This window comes from Sapajus apella, unplaced genomic scaffold (genome assembly GCF_009761245.1).
Source record: "Sapajus apella isolate SASKATOON/1434 unplaced genomic scaffold, GSC_monkey_1.0 scaffold36, whole genome shotgun sequence".
In the NCBI taxonomy this organism is placed as follows: Eukaryota; Metazoa; Chordata; class Mammalia; order Primates; family Cebidae; genus Sapajus; species Sapajus apella.
In genome coordinates this window covers 23,166,889-23,185,586 of record NW_022436976.1, presented here as the reverse complement: position 1 = coordinate 23,185,586, position 18,698 = coordinate 23,166,889, and the positions used below count along the sequence as shown (strand labels likewise).

Here is an 18,698-nt window from a genome sequence, read left to right as displayed (position 1 = left end):
AATTGATAATACTCCAATTGAAGGTGTTTTAAGTACCCTGTCTTACTAACCATCCTTGCTTTGCCATACTGCTTGTATGTTTACATGCTAGTGAAATTTTGTAGTTGATTAATGTAAAAAATTGTATGCATATTCTAAAACCACCCTTATACTTCAATTATTAAAATCACTTTTGTAGGAAACTGTTTGGATCAGTATTTTTTTTGGTTAATAGATGGAGAAATTGAAATCTTTAATCATCGGTTGATTCCACATGAATAATTGCTGGTAGTCCTCCGAAAGTGCCCTAAATCTGATAGATTGTGAAATTTTAAGGAAGTAGGTTGATACCAGAATATTTGAGATTGAAGAAGAGATTTAAACAGATTGCATCTTTTGTTGTTCTTATGATGTTGAATTCCTACATTTCTAGAATAGAACTGTTAACATTTTGAAACCAAATCAGACTAATTTCTTTCTTTTTTAATGAGCTCTTTATAGGTACAAGGGACTGTCCTAAGCTCTTTGGAGTCCTCTGTTGAAATCTTTTTTTCTCTGTGGTTCCAAGTGCTTTGATTGTATATGTTAGTGTTAATGTTTAATTCTTGTGACATTTTCTTCTGAAATAAATTGATATATATTATTGAATTTCTATACTAGCTTTTAAGAGACTTCCTCATTTTTAGCTGTCTTCACTGAGTTTTTAACACATTGTGAAGTGAACATAGGCAGTTACATTTGGATCCTGAGTGTAGCAGTGAAGATATGCCAGGTTAGGACTGAGGAATGGAGCACATGGTTCACTGTGAAGGCAAATTATAATGAATAAACTCACACTGTAATTTTCAAACAGAAAATGGGGTTGAAAGGAGCAGCATGAACAACCTTAAACAAAAGTCATCAAAGAACAACTTGAAATTAGAAGGGAATGAGAAGAGAGCTCAATTGGGCTTTGGCAGTGAGGGTATGTAAGAAAAGCTTTATTAATAAACATGTTAGTTTGTTCTGATTACTGGGTCCCCAATTCCAAGTGTCGGATTTTGGGAGGTTCATACAGTGATAACCGTTTTAATCTCTCTTGGGAAATTCAGAAGTAGTGGCAGTAAAGCTATTAGAATTACGTGATTTGGGCATCTAGATAGATTGGATGAGTGAATTCATCAGTGAAAGATAATACCCTTTACAAATTATACATGTGAACTGCAGTTAGTAGAAGTTTTTTTTGTGTTGTTTTTTGGGTGGAGGATAGAGTCTTGCTCTGTTACCACTCAGGTTGGAGTGTACTGTGCAATCACAGCTCACTGTAGCCTTGACCTCCTGGGCTTCAGCAGTCTTGCCACCTTAGCCACTCAAGTAGTTGGGACCACAGGTGTGTGCCACCATACCTGGTTAATTAGCAGTAGGTACTTTTTAGTAAGGATATTCGCTAATTAACTGTCATAGGAAGCTTCATCTAAATCACCAAAATAGCATAGCTGTACCTACAAGCATATGTTTCAGTATTGTTTTTGTATGTTTAGATAATTAGACTTCACTATTCTAAACAATAAGCCTAGAATAGTGCCTGTCATTTTGTTAGGTGCCTAATAACTATTAAGGCAATTAGTAAATAATGTATCAAAAATGAAATGAATGGGAATTGATTTTCCCTGGCCAGTTTTTCCAGAAACACTGTTACAGAAGTATATCTAGTGAATAATCCTTAAAATGTGTTTGTCAAGTAGAAGCTACTCCTCTTACTAATCATTAGAATTTTAAAAATAAAAAAACTGAAGTGCATAAGCTGAATTAGGAAAATATTTGAAAGTTTAACTTGTTCTGCAGTAGACAATAATTGTGAATTGTAAGTTAATTTGCCTTAGAATCTTCTTGAGTGAACAAAATAATATGACTTTAGTTTAAATGGCTGGGTGCAGTGGCTCACGCCTGTAATCCCACCACTTTGGGAGGGCGAGGCGGGTGGATCACCTGAAGTCAGAAGTTAGAGATAAGCCTGACCAACATGGTGAAACCTTGTCTCTATTAAACATACAAAAAAATTAGCCAGGCGTGGTGGTGTGTACCTGTAACTCCAGCTACTCGAGAGGCTGAGGCAAGAGAATTGCTTGAACCTGGGAGGCAGAAGTTGCAGTGAGCAGAGATCGTGCCATTACACTACAGCCTGGGCGACAAGAGTGAAACTCCATCTCAAAAAAAAAAAAAAAGTTTAAATGATATAAAATGCCTCTCTATTGTATGAATCCCAGTACTCACGCAACAATACCCAATAGCAGTTTCAGTGATTAGAGATTTATATCTGTGTTTTTGTGAATATTTTTAAAGTTCTTTGTAGATATTAAAACAACCATGAATAGCAATTTAGTATTTGTTCTTATCTATGATGATTGAGTCAATACAGTGAGTTAGTAATAAGACTATTGTGGTTTAGTATTATTGGTTCCTACATGAAAAGCTTTTCAAACTTAAAAAATTTTTATTTTCTAGAGACGGAGTTTTGTTCTGTCACCCAGGCTGGAGTGCAGTGGCACCATTAGAGCTTACTGGGTCCTCAAACTCCTGGGCTTAAGCAATTCTCCCATCTAAGCCTCCTAAGTAGCTGGGACTATATATAGGTGAATGCTGCTGTACCTGGCTATTTAAAAACTTTTTTTTAGAGATGGAGGTCTTGCCATGCTACACAAGCTGGTCTCAAACCTCTGTCCTCAGGCAGTTCTCCCGCCTCAACCTCCTGAGTTCCTGGGCACAGGCATGAGCCTGGCTCAAGCTCTTACATGAAAACTTTTATCAGTGCTTCAGTATAATATAGGATACCCTATTAAATGAGTTCAAAAATATATTATTAGACCGCGTACAAACTTTTTGGCCCTCCTTCTTATCTCCAGGTAATAAAAAAGAAACATTTCTTGGTATTGTCTTTGGAATGAGCTGGGCAAATGGTTATTTATAGACACAATATATGTAGAATAAGTTATAAATATGATCTAGAACTGTGCCGTATACCCTAATATACTCATACTCTTGGAAATTGTTAACAAGTTTGTTTAGCTTTTCTATGCTTTTCCAGATCTGTTTTAAATATTTCTTTGCAAACATAACAGGAGGAACAATGTCAGGAAAAGTCCAACTAAGATTATATTTGTGTTGACTAGTGCCATGGAGGTTCTAGTTTAGTTAGGTTGAATCTCACTATATAAAGTAAGTTAGCCAAGCATTTTGCAGAAGTCATAGTTTTGTAAACTCATTTTTTGGCCTTTATTAACTTGACATATTGTTGGATTGAATCTTCTATGTAGTTGAACTTTTCATTGGGAAAAAAAGCAGCTTGAATCTGTACGTTTTGCCTGCCTTTTGGTGATGATACGGGATACAAATTGATACGGGTCACTAGTATGTACAGGGAGAGAAAAGAGTGATTTTAGTTGATCTCACCATGAACATAACAAATACGACAACTTATTTTTTCCACATTTTAATAGATAGTATCAAGTTAAAAATCCCTTAGTTTTAGACATTGAATGTAGGGAAACTATAAATTTATGAGTTCAAGTCCAGCCTACATTTTTTCTTTCTTTTCTTTTTTCTTTTTTTTTTTAATGGAGTTGGAGCCTTGCTCTTGTCCAGGCTGGAGTGCAGTGGCATGATCATATCTTACTTACTTCAGCTTCACTTCTGTGCTCAAGCAATCCGCCTGCCTCAGCCTCCCAAATAGCTGGGATTATAGATGGGAGCCACAGCACCCACTTCCTAGATTATTTCTTAATTGAGCTTGTTCTTTAATTCAAAAATTTTTCACACCTGTCTCCCATCTGCTCGGTTCTCTCCCTTTCCCGCAAACTGGCTAATTTTTGTATATCCTTAGTTTATTTATACAAATATGAATACGTAGTCTTATGTTCTTTTTAACACAAACTTTTTTTTCTACATACAGCAAAGGACTTGGTCACATCAGTGATTTTTAAGGACAGGCTAAGCATTTAAGCATTAAAAAATATTTTAAACATAGTACTAAAGTGTGATTGTGAAGAACAAAAAGATTGCAATGATTACTTTTATATTCTGCCCTTTTTCTATTTTTGTATTCCCTAAAGATGCCAAACTCTACTAATAGCCAAATCCATTAGCAAGACAGTAGAGAAACTAGGGCAGCCTACCCAGCCCATTTATATCTGTGGCACTGTGACTATTGGAGAAACATGAACTAAAGAGACAAAAGGACTGATGAGAAGGAGGGCAGGGACCATAATGGAACGGGTTTCACCTGTTCCAGCCTGTTCCCTGAGAACAAATGAGAATTAAAGCACACTAGAAGGTTGAAGAATATGCAGTTATGTACTAATTGTATGAATTGCTAAAACCCTCAAGTTGACCTCTTTTTATGTCAGTATAGAACATTTACCTGAATCTGTGTATTTGTTTAAAAAGTCTTGATATCTTTGTTAAAAGGTTTATAAACATTAACCCTAAATCCCCAACAAAACAGACTTAACTGCAGTTTAATAGAAATGGTTAACTTGAGTCTAAGTCTTGTACTAGCCTGTGCATGCCTTTTTCATGTTATCAGGTGTTAGAAATGCATACCACTTTTGACACACTTCCTTTCTTTTGCAGAGTGGCACAAATGTCACATAAGGTTGAGATTTGGTGAATTAAATATACACAAATGTTGGCTCTTGTATTTTACAGCGTTGCAGAATGGGGAGGACCATCTGCATAGGATGAACTAAAGCACCCTTTGGAAATCATGTTTATAGTTATGGAAAAAAGCTAGATAAAAATTTTAAATAATAGTTTTATATATGCTTATCTATCAAATAAAGATAAATTAATCCTAAAGAACTTTTAAAATTACAGACATTCCACTGCCCTTCTCCCAAAAAGATGTCATTTCGAAAAATGGATCCTAGCTGTACAATAGGATTTTACTGTCGAAATGTTCAGGACTTCGAACGAGCTTCTGAAGAAATCACCAAGGTACCTTTGTTTAAAATATTATTATAATATTTGTAAATGACCTAATTTTATGAGACAGCCTATCAGAAGGCAAAAACCTGTAAATTATGATATTTTTTATAAAATTTCCTCTTGAATGTTATTAGGAGTCTTGTGAACTGAAAAATAAAGCTATTTGAGGAATCTTAGTGTTTGAGCTAAGTGAAGTCAACTAGTGACCAGTTGAAAGTATTGATTGGTCCACTAGGTGGCACTGTTGAAATAAAAATCCTTTTGCAAACTGTAGACCGGTGCAAGCAATTAGGTTATATTTTATTTGAAGAAGATTTTAAAAGGGCAATCCCTTAGGGGTAGAAAAAAATTAATGAAGTATTTGATGAAGCCAAATTGTGCATTATTTCTTGTTAGTCCAAGTGCTTCTTTGATTTTTTTAAAAAGAGAAATGGTATTTTTGGATTTCTCAGAGCTGCTTTATCAAATGAGCTGTGTTGTTACCTTCCAATAAGCTTGTCTAATCTGATCTATTCTACTTATAGGATTGTTGAAAGAGGTTTATTTAACTTCTTCTCATTACGTTTTAAATTCTACCTTTTTTTGGTCCTTGAGTACTGCTAAAACATTTATGGAACCTTAGTATCTGTCTATATTTAGTACTTCAGAAAACAAAAAAAGGCTACCTTTTAAAGAAGGAAGCATAGTTGGATAGTTTTCTTCATTAGTATCAATAGTTAGGCTATCATTTTATGGTAAGTAAAACATAAGACCAATACTAGTCATTTTTCGGAATTCTTTTTTTTTTTTGAGACGGAGTATCATTCTTGTTGCCCAGGCTGGAGTGCAGTGGCGTGATCTCCACTCACCAACCTGCGCCTCCGGGTTCAAGCGATTCTCTTGCCTCAGCCCCCCGAGTAGCTGGGATTACAGGCATGCGCCACCATGCCAGGCTAATTTTTGTGTTTTTAAAAGAGACATGGTTTCTCTGTGTTGGTCAAGCTGGCCTCAAACTACTGACCTCAGAATTCTTAACAGGAGCTCATATATAATAGCAACTTATTACTGCTTTATTTCCAGTTACTTTTATTTAGGAAAATGGACATAGTAAGTTAAAATTTTATTTTTACAGTGTAAAAATGGAATGATAAAGTTAAATAAATGTTTCATATAAGCTAGGTTTAGTTTACTTGAACTGCCGTATGAAAGAGGAAATTTAACAGGAATATGACAGAAAAATGAATGAGGAAAGGAGCAAATGAGATATGTGGAAACAATTCCATATTCTTCACTTCTCACAGTGCTTCTCTTTTCATTCTCCTTTTTCAACATGGAAGGCCAGGTGAGCATAATAAAATATGTATTTTTCATTTTTCCTCCTATTACTGCATTTGTATATTTTGTCTTTATAAAGTATCATGTATATGCTAAAGTATACAAATACAGATAATACTGTGATATTTATTGATGTTGATGAACATTTTGCATTAAAAAGTCCCACTTCTCTGTTTCTATTCATTTATTTTCTATCTGGATGAAAATGAATATGTTTAAAACAGTAAATCACTTTATTCCTGGAATAGAAGCAAACCAAATTATTATTACCAAATTAAAAAAAACCCAAAATTCACAAATGAGTTATGTGTTGATATTTTCTAATTAAAGACAGTTATTATGGCTTTTACATTGGAAAAATACCTAGAAATTATTACTCTTGAGCATCAGAATAATATGCATTAAGGCAGAGAGAAATTATATTGAAATGTCTTTTGAAAGTACTGAGAATTTTGTAAGAATAAATGAACTTTGCTTTACTAATAGTGTTCTTCTGAAGTCAATAGGTTTTTGTAGCAGTATCAAAAACTCACCATGTCAGTTAATAACACCATCAGTTTCTTTTGCCTGGAAGGTTTTAAGTTAAGCACTTGCCTTTTTTTCTTAAAAACTGAATTTGGCAGTTTTAGTTCAACCATTTTTTTTAACCTTCAAAAATTAAAATAACAAAATTATTTGTTTCTATATATCTTTTCAGTTTTCTCATTTTGAAAATGAAGCTGGTAGTTTAGAGTCTCATGTTTAATCCATAATACCCTGTGAATGAATAACTCATGCTGTATGTTTTTAAAATATTAATAAAAATTGTTAAACCAATTCAGTGTTTAGCAGAGTTCAGTCTAGCAAGTATCTGCATAACTATCATATACAGAGCATAAAATGACCAAGATACAATCTCTGCTTTTGAACAAAGTATCAAGCTTCCAATTTCAAGTAACATTTATGCTTCAGGAGAGGGAATAATACATGCAGACATATATTACATTGAATATGATAAGCATCCATATGGAAATAGAAATAAATTGATAGGGGAAAGAAGAGGGTTGAAATGAGAGAGATGTCACATCTAAGTCAAAGTACTTTATTGTGATGGTCATTTTTAAGAAGGGCTTTAAAGTCAAGTCTTAATTTCCACTGGCTTAGGGAAAGAGAGGGTTACTTCAAGCTGAGGAAATATCGAAAGGAAAAGTATAGAAGGAAAGTGGAGAGTTTGTCTAGAGAATGGCAAGTAGTCCAACCTGGTAGGCGCCAAGGCTTCATATTAGGCAGGATTTCTGCTTCTGACTGCCTGAATCAGAATCCCTAGAGGTGTGGCCTCAGAGTCTCCCTTCCTAACAACCTCCCACACAATCTTGTGTTCCAAATTTGAGAACCACTGGCATAAGACAAGGCAACCCAAAATGTGACATTTGATGTTTTTAGGTGGCACTAGGACAAACATTTTAATACTTACATTAACTGGCATATTAAATTTGTGATTTATTGATTTGTACAAGGCTATTTAAGTTAAAAATGATGAAAATCTTCATTAGTCATGATAGAGAAGGCTATATAACGAAAATGGTGAAAGAGGTGGATAAGTCTCTAAGTTTTGGGAAACTGCCATAGGAAATACTGAAGGAAGAGGCTAGAAAAGTAGATTAGAATAATACTATGGAGAGTCTTGAATTAAGGCTGAAGAAATAGTACTTTAGTAATATGTTGATTTTGTTAAATTAATGTTAAAATTTCAGGCATACAGAAATATAGAGAATAATATAGTAAATACCCATGTGTTACCACTGAGCTTAAGAAAATTAGGTATATAATTAGAAAGATAACACACACCAATATGTTATCTTTCACCAATCTTACTCCTTTTCTTCCTTCCCAGTGGCAATCACCATCCTGAATTAGTGTATCATACCCATATTTTATATATCCATAAACAACACATATTGTTTTACATTTATTAAATTTTTTGTTAACGATATTTTAATATAAAGATATATATATTCATCTGCAACATTTTTATTTAAAAGTGACTTAGAGGCCAGGCGCGTTGGCTAACACCTGTAATCCCAGCATTTTGGGAGGCCGAGGCAGACGGATCATGAGGTCAGGAGATTGAGACCATCCTGGCCATGATGAAACCCTGTCTCTACTAAAATACAAAAAATTAGCTGGGTGTGGTGGTGTGTGCCTGTAGTCCCAGCTACTCAGGAGGCTGAGGCAGGGGAATCGCTTGAATCCAGGAGACAGAGGTTGCAGTGAGCCAAGATCGTTCCACTGCACTTCAGCCTGGCGAAAGAGCAAGACTCTGTCTCAAAAAAGAAAGAAAAGTGACTTAGAGATTATCTATGTAACCATACATGTTGCTCTAGCTTATTCATTTAATCAGCTGAATAGTAGTCCATTTTATAATATATTCTTTTTATTTAAACTTTCTTTCTTTGGTTGATGGTCATCTGGCTTGTTTCTGAGAACTTAAAACTCCTTGTTTTATTTTAATTACAAATAATGTTTTAAATATTATTCTACGTATCTCTTTGTGCATGTATAATATTTTAACTAGGGTTACGTCAGATATACTAGATACATTACAGTGGAATTTCTGGGTCATAAGATAAACATATTTTTAGATTTGCTCTCCAGAGTGATCATGCCAAGTGGTATATAAGAATTTCTTAACATCCTTATCAAGATTTGATATTGTCAAACTTTAAAATTTTTAACCAGTCTCGTCAATATGAATCGTACTTCTTTGTAGTTTTAATTTATATTTCCCTGATTGATTCTAAGATTGAACATTTAATCAAAGTTTATTGGCCCATTTGTTTCCTCTTTTGTGAATTTCCCATTCATTCTTTTTCTCTATTTTTCTATAGGGCTATTTGATATGAAGGAAATCTTTATAATTCTAGATACTACTGCTTTGTTGGCTTTCTGTGTTACAAATATATTCTCCTAGGCCACTATTTTTACTTGTTAATTGTGCCTTTAATTTTAATATAGTCAAATTAATAATACTTTTATGGTTTTTGAATTTTGCGTCAAAGAAATCTTTAATAAACAAAAGTTATAAACATATTATCCTATACTCCTTCTAGAAGTTTTATGTTTCACATTGAACATGTATATGTTTTATTTATTTTTATTTTTTTGAGATGGAGTCTTGCTCTGTCACCCATGCTGGAGTGCAATGGCGTAATCTCGGCTCACTTCAACCTCTGCCTCCCAGGTTCAAGCAATTCTTCTGCCTCAGCCTCCCTAGAAGCTGGGATTACAGCCGTGAGCCACCACGCCCAGCTAATTTTTGTATTTTTACTAGACACGAGGTGTCATCATGTTGGCCAAGCAGGTCTGAATTCCTGACCTCAGGTAATCCACCCATGTCGGCCTTCCAAAGTGCTGGGATTACAAGCATGGGCCACTGCACCCAGCTTAGAACTTGTTTATGTTTTAAAGTAGGTGTCTTTTTTTTCCCTCACATGGACAAATGGTTATTTTAGCATCATTTATCAAAGAACCTAATTTTTCTTCATTGATTTGTAATGTCTTCTTCAAGGACCTAGATTAGTACAGAAGCTGTAGAATTAAAATTGCGGAAGGAAGTACTTTGAGAAAGTTTGTGAAGGTACAGTCAATAAGACAGCCACTTAGAAAGTGGCAAGGGAAAGAGAGATCTCACAGACAAGTCTGTTTTACATCTAGGTGACCAGGAGAATAAATTCATAGTTCATTAATATGGTCATTCATTTAGTCAACAAATACTTGAGTGCTTTCATCCCTATAACTGCACCTCTTCAAGATCACTAATGACTCTACATTGCTAAGTCCATTGGTTGAAGCTCAGGATTCATCCTAATTGTAATAACAGAAGCATTTGATGTAGGTGAACATTCACTCCACCCTCATACACCTTCTTCACACTGGCTTCCAGGGCACCAAACTCTTTTGTTTTTTCTCATTCTTCACTGGTTGCTACTTCTTTAGTCTTCTTTGCCTGCTTTCTTCCCCAAACTGTTAGTGTTAAAGTAGCTTAGGGCTTAGCCTTTAGTTTGGATAACTTCTTTATCTTGATGACCTCATCCAGTTGTATAGCTTTAAACATCACTTATAATCCAAGATCGTATATTTAGCCTAAAATTATTTTCCAGATTTTATTTTATTTTATTTATTTATTTATTTATTTTTTTGAGACGGAGCTTCGCTCTTGTTACCCAGGCTGGAGTGCAATGGCGCCATCTCGGCTCACCGCAACCTCTGCCTCCTGGGTTCAGGCAATTCTCCTGCCTCAGCCTCCTGAGTAGCTGGGATCACAAGCACGCGCCACCATGCCCAGCTAATTTTTTGTATTTTTAGTAGAGACGGGGTTTCACCATGTTGACCAGGGTGGTCTCGATCTCTTGACCTCGTGATCCACCCGCCTCGGCCTCCCAAAGTGCTGGGATTACAGGCGTGAGCCACTGCGCCTGGCTATTTTTCAGATTTTAGATTGTAATGTCCAGTTGCTATTCAGTGTCCCTTATATGCCTGGTGTGCGTATCCAAAATCAAATTCCTGATCTTCCTTCTCAAGCCTGTTTCGCTTACAGTTTTCCTTATCTTGTTTGATGGCAAATGTATCCACTGTCTACTCAGACCAAATCCTTGGACTATTCTTACTCCCCTTCTCTCTCTCACACATCTCATAACCAATTATATATTCAAAGTAGATCTAGAATCAGATCAGTTTTCACTACCTCCCCTACTGCTCTTGCAACACTGGTCTGAGGCACTATCGTTACTTCAGTGATCTCTTATGTAGTTTCCAAGCCTCACTTCCCTGTCTCTAGCTGGTTCTCAATTCAGCAGCCCTGGGTGATTCTTTTAAAACATGTCATACTGGGCAGGGCGAGGTGGCTCACACCTGTAATCCCAGCAGTTTGGGAGGCCGAGGCAGGCAGATCACCTGAGGTCAGGAGTTCAAGACCAGCCTGGCCAACATGGTGAAACTCCGTCTCTACTAAAAATACAAAAATTATCTGGGCATGGTGGCATGCGCCTGAAGTCCCAGCTACTCTGGAGGCTGAGGCACAGAATCGCTTGAACCCAGGAGCCAAGATTATGCCATTGCACTCCAGCTTGGGCGACAGAGTGAGACTTTGTCTCAAAACAAAACAGAACAAAAAAGGCATAAATCATACTGAAGTGTTGAGAATAAATAAAAAACAAACAGAAACCGTTAGTCAAAGCACTGACATATCCTAAAGCATCTAGAACAGTGCCCAGCTCATAGTAAGTGTTCAGTTTGTTGAATGACTGTCTGGAGCTGGATATGAAATGGTAAACAAGATAGTTGTGACTCCTGGCTTCATGAACTTACAGTCTAGTGGATATTGAACACACAAATGTATAACAGAAATTAAGTTTGATCAAGAAGAAAGTACAGTGTCATGAGAAAGAAAAATAGAATAGACATAATTTGGGGAGTATAAAAAACATTGAATAGTATATATTCACTGCATTTCTGGAAAGATCTTAACATGTCCATGAAAGCTGCCCTATTTAAATCAACCATACAATAAGTAAGAAATCACCAGGAGGAGAGTGAATGTGTCCTTCTAATCATAATGGACCTAATAAACAGAGTCTCATGTCTTACTTTAAGACTCTTGGAAGACTTGAATTGGGAGTAGGTAAAATGAACAATAGAGTTTGGCATGATAGGGAAAGCAGAATTTCAGGTTGGCTTAAGAGTAATCTTTTATTTTGTTGAAATGGTCAACTGTGGAAATCCCTGTGGACAGGGAGGCAAATGGTCTGGGAGAGTTGAGAGTGGAAAATTTGAAGGTCAGTTGAATATGATGAAGTCAGATTTACTGGGAGTGCTTCCAAAACAACCACTCTTCCGTTCTTCCCCTTTTCAGACTTCAGTGCCTCTATGGAATAGTTCTGTTTAACACTGTCTCTAATCTTTCTATTAATAATCCTCCTCCCTACCTCCCCTCATGTCTGAGTAGTTAATTATGTTGCTGAAATCTTTTACGTCCTTTTTTCTTTCTTATATGGTTTTTAAATTACAGAAAGACATGTTATAAAATTCTCCAATTGTGATGGTAGGGTTGTCTGTTTCTTCTTTATTTTTTTCTTCGTTTTATACATTTTGAGGCTTTGTTATTAGTTACATACAAACTTAGGATTGTTAGGTCTTCCTGTTGAATTATAACTTTTATATGTTCTTCTATCTCTTAGTAATGTTTCTTACCTTAAATTCTGTTTTTGTACTTTGTGTCACCAAAAACTTGAATCCTGTAGGATTTTAAATTCCACAAGGCATTGTGTTTTAGAGTCAATATTACCCTTTTGGATGCCCTTCATTTTTTTCCTGTTTTACTCTGCTTCCTACTGGGATCGTATCACTTGTCTCTGAAGAACTTTCTTTTTTATTGCTGTTGTTTGTTTTTTGAGGTGAAGTCTTGCTCTGTCACCCAGGCTGGAGTGCAGTGGCATAATCTCAGCTCACTGCAACCTCCACCTCCTGGGTTCAAGTGATTCTCCTGTCTTAGCCTTCCGAGTAGCTGGGATTACAGGTGCCCACTACCATGCTCGGCTAATTTAGAACTTTTTTTATTATTGCTTTTAGTGCCATTACCTGGTGATAAATTCTCTAAGCTTTTGTTTGAATACATCTTTATTATGCCTTCATTTAAAAATAGAAACACTAGCAAATTTATAGAAAAATTGTAAATATAAAGCAAAAAAAATTTTTTTTTCCTGAACCTTTTGAAAATAAGTTGCTAGCATGATGTCCCATTACCCTTGAATAGTTGAGTGTGTACTTCTTACAAATAAGGACATTCTCCTACATAACCACAATATAACTATCAGAACCAGGAAAGTAGCATTGTATATTATCACCATGTAATCCCCAAGAAACCATTCAGGTTTCACCGGTTGTCCCAGTAATGCTCTATGTAGCAAAAAGATTGAGTTCACAATAATATGTTACATTTATACATCTTAAATCTCCTTTAATCTAGAACAGTTCATCATCTTTTTGGATTTTCACATATTTTTGAAGATAACAGGATGCATGTTCTTTAGTATTTTTACAGGGCACTTTTGAAAATTTTGTAAATTGTCCTCTCAATTTGGGTTTGTCTGTACAGTTTTCTCATGAATTTCAGGTTATGCATCTTTGCCAGATATATCACCGAAGTGATTCTGTGTTCTTCTGGTTACTTCCTGGTGATTGGCATGTGATTTTTATTGTCCCTTTGTTGGTGATGCTAACTTCGACCCCTTGGTTAAGGTGACGTCTGCTACTCCATTATGATGCTCCTAATTATTATATTAATTAAATTTTGTTTTAGCTATTTCTTTTAAGGTGTAAGATGTGACTATAAACTAAAAATATTTTTAAAATTTATAACGCAAAAGTTTTATTTCTGTGTGTTATTAGAATTTTACCATGGGTACTATTTAGAGAGAGACATGGGATTAGAGTTTTATCTTCTATCTGTCCAAAGAAATTATGGTACTTAAGTAAATTACAGAAGTAAAGTAAAATAAAACAAATAAAAAGAATTTGGTTATTATGTAAATAACAACTTCATTTTCCTGGGTGCTTAGCCTCAAAACTGGAACCCTTGCTCTGTCTCACGAACCCCACGTCTTATGCATCAGCAAATCCCATCATCTCTTCTTTAAAATGTACTTAGAATTTGATAATTTCTCACCACTCTCATTATTACCCTGGCCCATCATCACATCTTCCTTGAGATTATTGCAGTAGCTTCTTAACTGATGTCCCTTGCTCTATCTGCAGTCTAGAATCAACATAGCCACCAGAGTGATTTTGTTTAAAATGTAACTAAGATTGTGATAATTTCTATTAAGAAGGCTACAGTAGATTTTTAACTCATTCAGAGTAAAAGCCCAAACTCTTACAAACCCATAAGGCTTTATATAATGGAATCTCTGCTTCTCCCTGCCGGCTCGTTGAGCTCATTCCCTACCATTCTTCCATAACTCTCTTGAGTCCAGCCACACTAGTCTTCTTGAAAATGATCAGTGCTCCCCTGTTTCAAGGATTTCGTTTCTTTCCTGTGCCTGGCATTCTCTTCCTATAGATATTCTCATGGTTCTCTCCCTTCTTTCAGATCTTTACTCAAGCGTCACCTTATTAGGCCTTCCCTGGCCACCCTTTATACATTTGTAATTCCCTTCTTTCACTGTTTTATTTTTCCTCTTAGCACATATCACTATACAAATATATGTGTATATTCTGCTGTATCATATATATACATGTTCTGTTTATTTATCATCTGTTTATTCCACTGGAATGTCATCTCAACAAAGGAAGGATTTTGTTAGTTTTGTTTATTTTTGAATCCCCAGTGCTTAGCACTGGATATCACACTGTAGAAGTTCAGTAAATAATATTCGTTGAATGGAGAAATGAATTAAAGAGACTTGGCTGGGCACAGTGGCTCACACTTGTAATCCCACCACTTTGGGAGACTGAGGCAGGTGGATCACGAGGTCAGGAGTTTTAAGACCAGCCTGGTCAAGATGGTGAAAGCCCATCTCTACTAAAAATACAAAAATTAGCCGGATGTGGTGGCAGCCACCTATAATCCCAGCTACTCAGGAGGCTGAAGCAGAGAATTGCTTGAACCCAGGAGGTAAGGTTGCAGTGAGCCAAGATGGCGCCACTGCACTCCAGCCTAGGTGACAGAGTGAGACTCTGTCTCAAAAAAAAAAAAAGACTTTGTTATAAGGTTGTCTTAAAATTAGTAAAGAGGTCAATGATTGAGTTATAAAAAATCTACAATGTGCTTTTACCTAGTTCTTCTAGTTTCCTTAAATTGCTGTGGATTTATCTTAAAACTTGCAATAGTTCTTTTACTCAATGCACAACTCAAAATATGTTTTGTTCAAAAAATTAATTTTTATATTTATCAAAGTGGTACATACCCTAACTTTAAATATTGAAATTGCAATAAAAGACTTATGCTGAAAATCAGGAGTCCCTTGTCATGTTACTCCCCATCCAAAGAATACCTCCTCAGAGATAGTCACTTTTAACTCTTTTAACTATTTATTTAGAATTTTACCTCTGCATTTCTAAAAACAATAAGTCTTCCCTTAACATCATTGATAGGTTCTTGGACACTGTGACTTTAAGTGAAATGATATAAAATGGAACCGGTTTTACCATAGGATAATTGATATAAACAAGAGTTAAGTTTCTAAGACATATTTCTTGTCACAGAAGCATCACCAAACTTCCAAATAAAGATTTAAATACTTCTAATATTAAATATTGAAATAAATGTGAGCTGTACTTATATTTAAGAAAGATAAAGGTATTTCACAGACATGACTGAACATCTAAAAAAAATAAATAGCTACAAAGAGAACTAAGGAAATGAAAAAAGGAGTGGGATTACTAACTCCAAGAAAAACAAAGCTTAGAAAAAAAGAAATGTAAGGTAATTATCTTAGAGTTGTTGGTGGATCAGTGAGCGATAGCAGTCATGGTGGTGGTAGGTTAAATCAAGCAATAGTTTGCAAAGCGAAAATTGTAAGGAGCACCTCCTACCATAACATATTTCCAGAACAATCACAAATCTGGTAGGCTCACTGAGCGCTTTGTCACCATGTGTTTATTGTCATGCTTTTATATGATTGTTGTATACCTTATATATTCTTATTTGGCAATAATTTGTATTCATTCATTCATTCATTCATTCTCCAACTGGCTTATTCAGTTCAGGTTGTAGGTGGCCAGAGATAGTTCTGGAGGCTCAGGACACAAGGTGGGAAGCTAGCCCACATAGGGTATACTCACACACACCCCACTATTCACCCAGACTGGATTGGTGCAGACACGCCAGTTCACCTCGTGTACACATGTTTGGGATGGGAAAGGAAACCAGAGAACCTGGAGAAACCTCCTCAAACGGGCATGAGGAGAACATGCACACTTCACACAGATAGGGGCTCTGGCGGAAATTGATTTCATGAACGTTATAATCACACAGCGTTGAATGAAATGATTATTTGGGGACCTGCTGTAATGTGCTTATTCTGCAATTTCTTGATTAGTCCATTGTAGACATTCGTTGTTATTTTTCAGTTATAGTACTTGAGGATTTAACTCTCTTCCTACGCTCCTTCACCCTGTTTTCTCCTTCTCCCAGCCATGCTCCCAGCACAGGTATAACACAGATTTCGGTTAGTCACTATTCAGTGTTCACATTATGCCTCCATAATATTGTTCACTAATCACATAATGTGCTATGATTACGTTTCTTTTTTCCTATCCTTTGTATTTCTTTTCTTTCTTTCTTTTTTTTTTTTTCCCCATACGGAGTCTTGCTCTGTTGCCCAGGCTGGAGTGCAGTAGTGCAGTCATAGGTAACTGCAGCCCTGACCAATTGGGCTCAAGCAGTCCTCCCACCTCAGCCTCCTGACTAGCTGGGACCACAGGTGTGTACCACCACAACAGCTAATTTTTGCATTTTTTGTAGAGACAGGATTTCACTATGTTGCCCTGGCTGGTCTTGAACTCCTGTGCTCCCATAGTCCTGCCTCAGCTTCCCAGAGTGCTGAGGTTACAGGCATGAGCCACTGTACCCAGCCAGCAATAATTATTTATCCTTAATATCTGTTTTTTTTTTTTTTTTTTTTTGAGATGGAGTTTCGCTCTTGTTACCCAGGCTGGAGTGCAATGGCGTGATCTCAGCTCACCGCAACCTCCGTCTCCTGGGTTCAGGCAATTCTCCTGCCTCAGCCTCCTGAGTAGCTGGGATTACAGGCCCACGCCACCATGCCCAGCTAATTTCTTGTATTTTTAGTAGAGACGGGGTTTCACCATGTTGACCAGGATGGTCTGGATCTCTTGACCTCGTGATCCACCCGCCTCGGCCTCCCAAAGTGCTGGGATTACAGGCTTGAGCCACCGTGCCCGGCCTATCCTTAATATCTTGAAGCTTCATGATGTATCTTGGTTTGCATTCTTTGTCATTGATTGTCCTGCCTTCTTTCATTGTGGGAAATTTCCTTGAAATTAAAAATAATTGTTTCTTCTGTTTTCTTTATTCTTACCTTATGGAGCTCTTATTATACAGGTTGGACCTTCTGAATTGCTCCCTAATTTTTCTCTTTTTTCCTTCTATTTCCCATGTCTTCATATTTTTTGTGTGTGTGTGCTGGAAGATTTCTTCTGCTTTACCTTCTACCTATTCTGTTCTTAAATTTCAATTAGGATGCTTCAGTGTTTAGTTGTTATTGATATTTTTTTTCTATTTCTTTTCCATAGTATTCTTTTCTTTTTTATGGATGTATTTTCTCTTTCCCCCTATAAAATTTATTACAGTAATTTTGAAGTTTTCTTCTGTTTCTTTGGTTGTTTATGCTTCCTTCTGGACTTTTTTATGGTTTTGTTTTTTCTTTTAATCATCAGGTTTTCCTTTAGATGCTTTCCCCCAAATGACTAGTGACCTTCTCTCTGTTTAATAATGAGGCACTAAAAAGCTGAGTAGAAGCTCTGTGTGTTTGACCTTTGCTTTTTAGCTGTAACTTTCATACTAGGATGATCATGTAAAAAGCTTGCCTTTTTGTTGGGTGACTCTCAGATGTTAATAAGGGGTGGTCTTTTCTCTAGAGTTGTTTTGTTTTCTCAAAGAAAAGTTCTCCCATCTCTTAAGAGCCTGACGAATGAATATTTGTTGTCTGCTTGTGCTCCAGGAGCAGGAAGTGAAGGATACTGAGGACCCTATAGTTTCCTGTTTTTAGACTGTCACTTAATTACTCAGCTTCTGAAGTCATCACTGTGTCTAGTGTACTAGAGTTCATTATCATTATCTATTCAGGTTTTCCAAAGAGTAAATCTTTATTTTCCTCTATGGGGGATGGCTGGAGGTGGGTGAAGAAGGGTATTGGTTGCAAGGAGGGACCTAGGAATTGAGTTTATACAAGTTTTTGTCAGTTTCCTTGTTTGTGGTTTTGGGTTTCACTTCTACTTTCCATGATGTCTTTGGCCTTTATATATTATTGCTCTCCAAGTTCTGCAAGATGAATTTGCTTACTTTTCATGGATATCCCACCAGCATATCTCCTTCCTAACTCACAAACTTAGGTTGTGTTTCCTCTGCTCTACTGTCTTGTAAATGATCTGATGTAGATTATTTTTTATTTTATCTCATACCCCCTTTTATTCTTATTTTTTTCATTTTTTCTCGATTTAATGATTATTATCAAATAACCATTTGGTAATTCAAGGATAACCATTACCTTTTCATTGCTAAACTTATTACCTAGTAGTGCTGGTGTTTAAGGACAAAAAAAATCACAGATGAAAATGTACTAGGGAATGAATTGTTTGATTATGGAATGCGTATCAACACAGGGTGGAAATTTACATGTGGCCAGTTGTCTTCTAGCTACAAAACAAAATTTATGTTATAGCCA

The 18,698-nt window shown here is 36.1% G+C and overlaps 1 protein-coding gene across 15 annotated transcripts in view; it reads left to right on the top strand.

Annotated features, from left to right (window-relative positions):
• ATG4C (autophagy related 4C cysteine peptidase) overlaps positions 1-18,698 on the top strand; it is a 193,003-nt gene that overhangs the window by 55,483 nt on the left and 118,822 nt on the right. For 12 of the 15 annotated variants that reach the window (XM_032296779.1, XM_032296776.1, XM_032296770.1 and 9 more), the window contains one exon: positions 4,831-4,950. In XM_032296779.1, coding sequence (XP_032152670.1) covers positions 4,831-4,950 — 120 coding nt within the window. Of the gene's footprint in view, positions 1-832; positions 944-4,830; positions 4,951-8,276; positions 8,324-18,698 lie in introns of those variants that run through there. The other 3 variants (XR_004274640.1, XM_032296784.1, XM_032296785.1) reach the window with 3 other exon arrangements.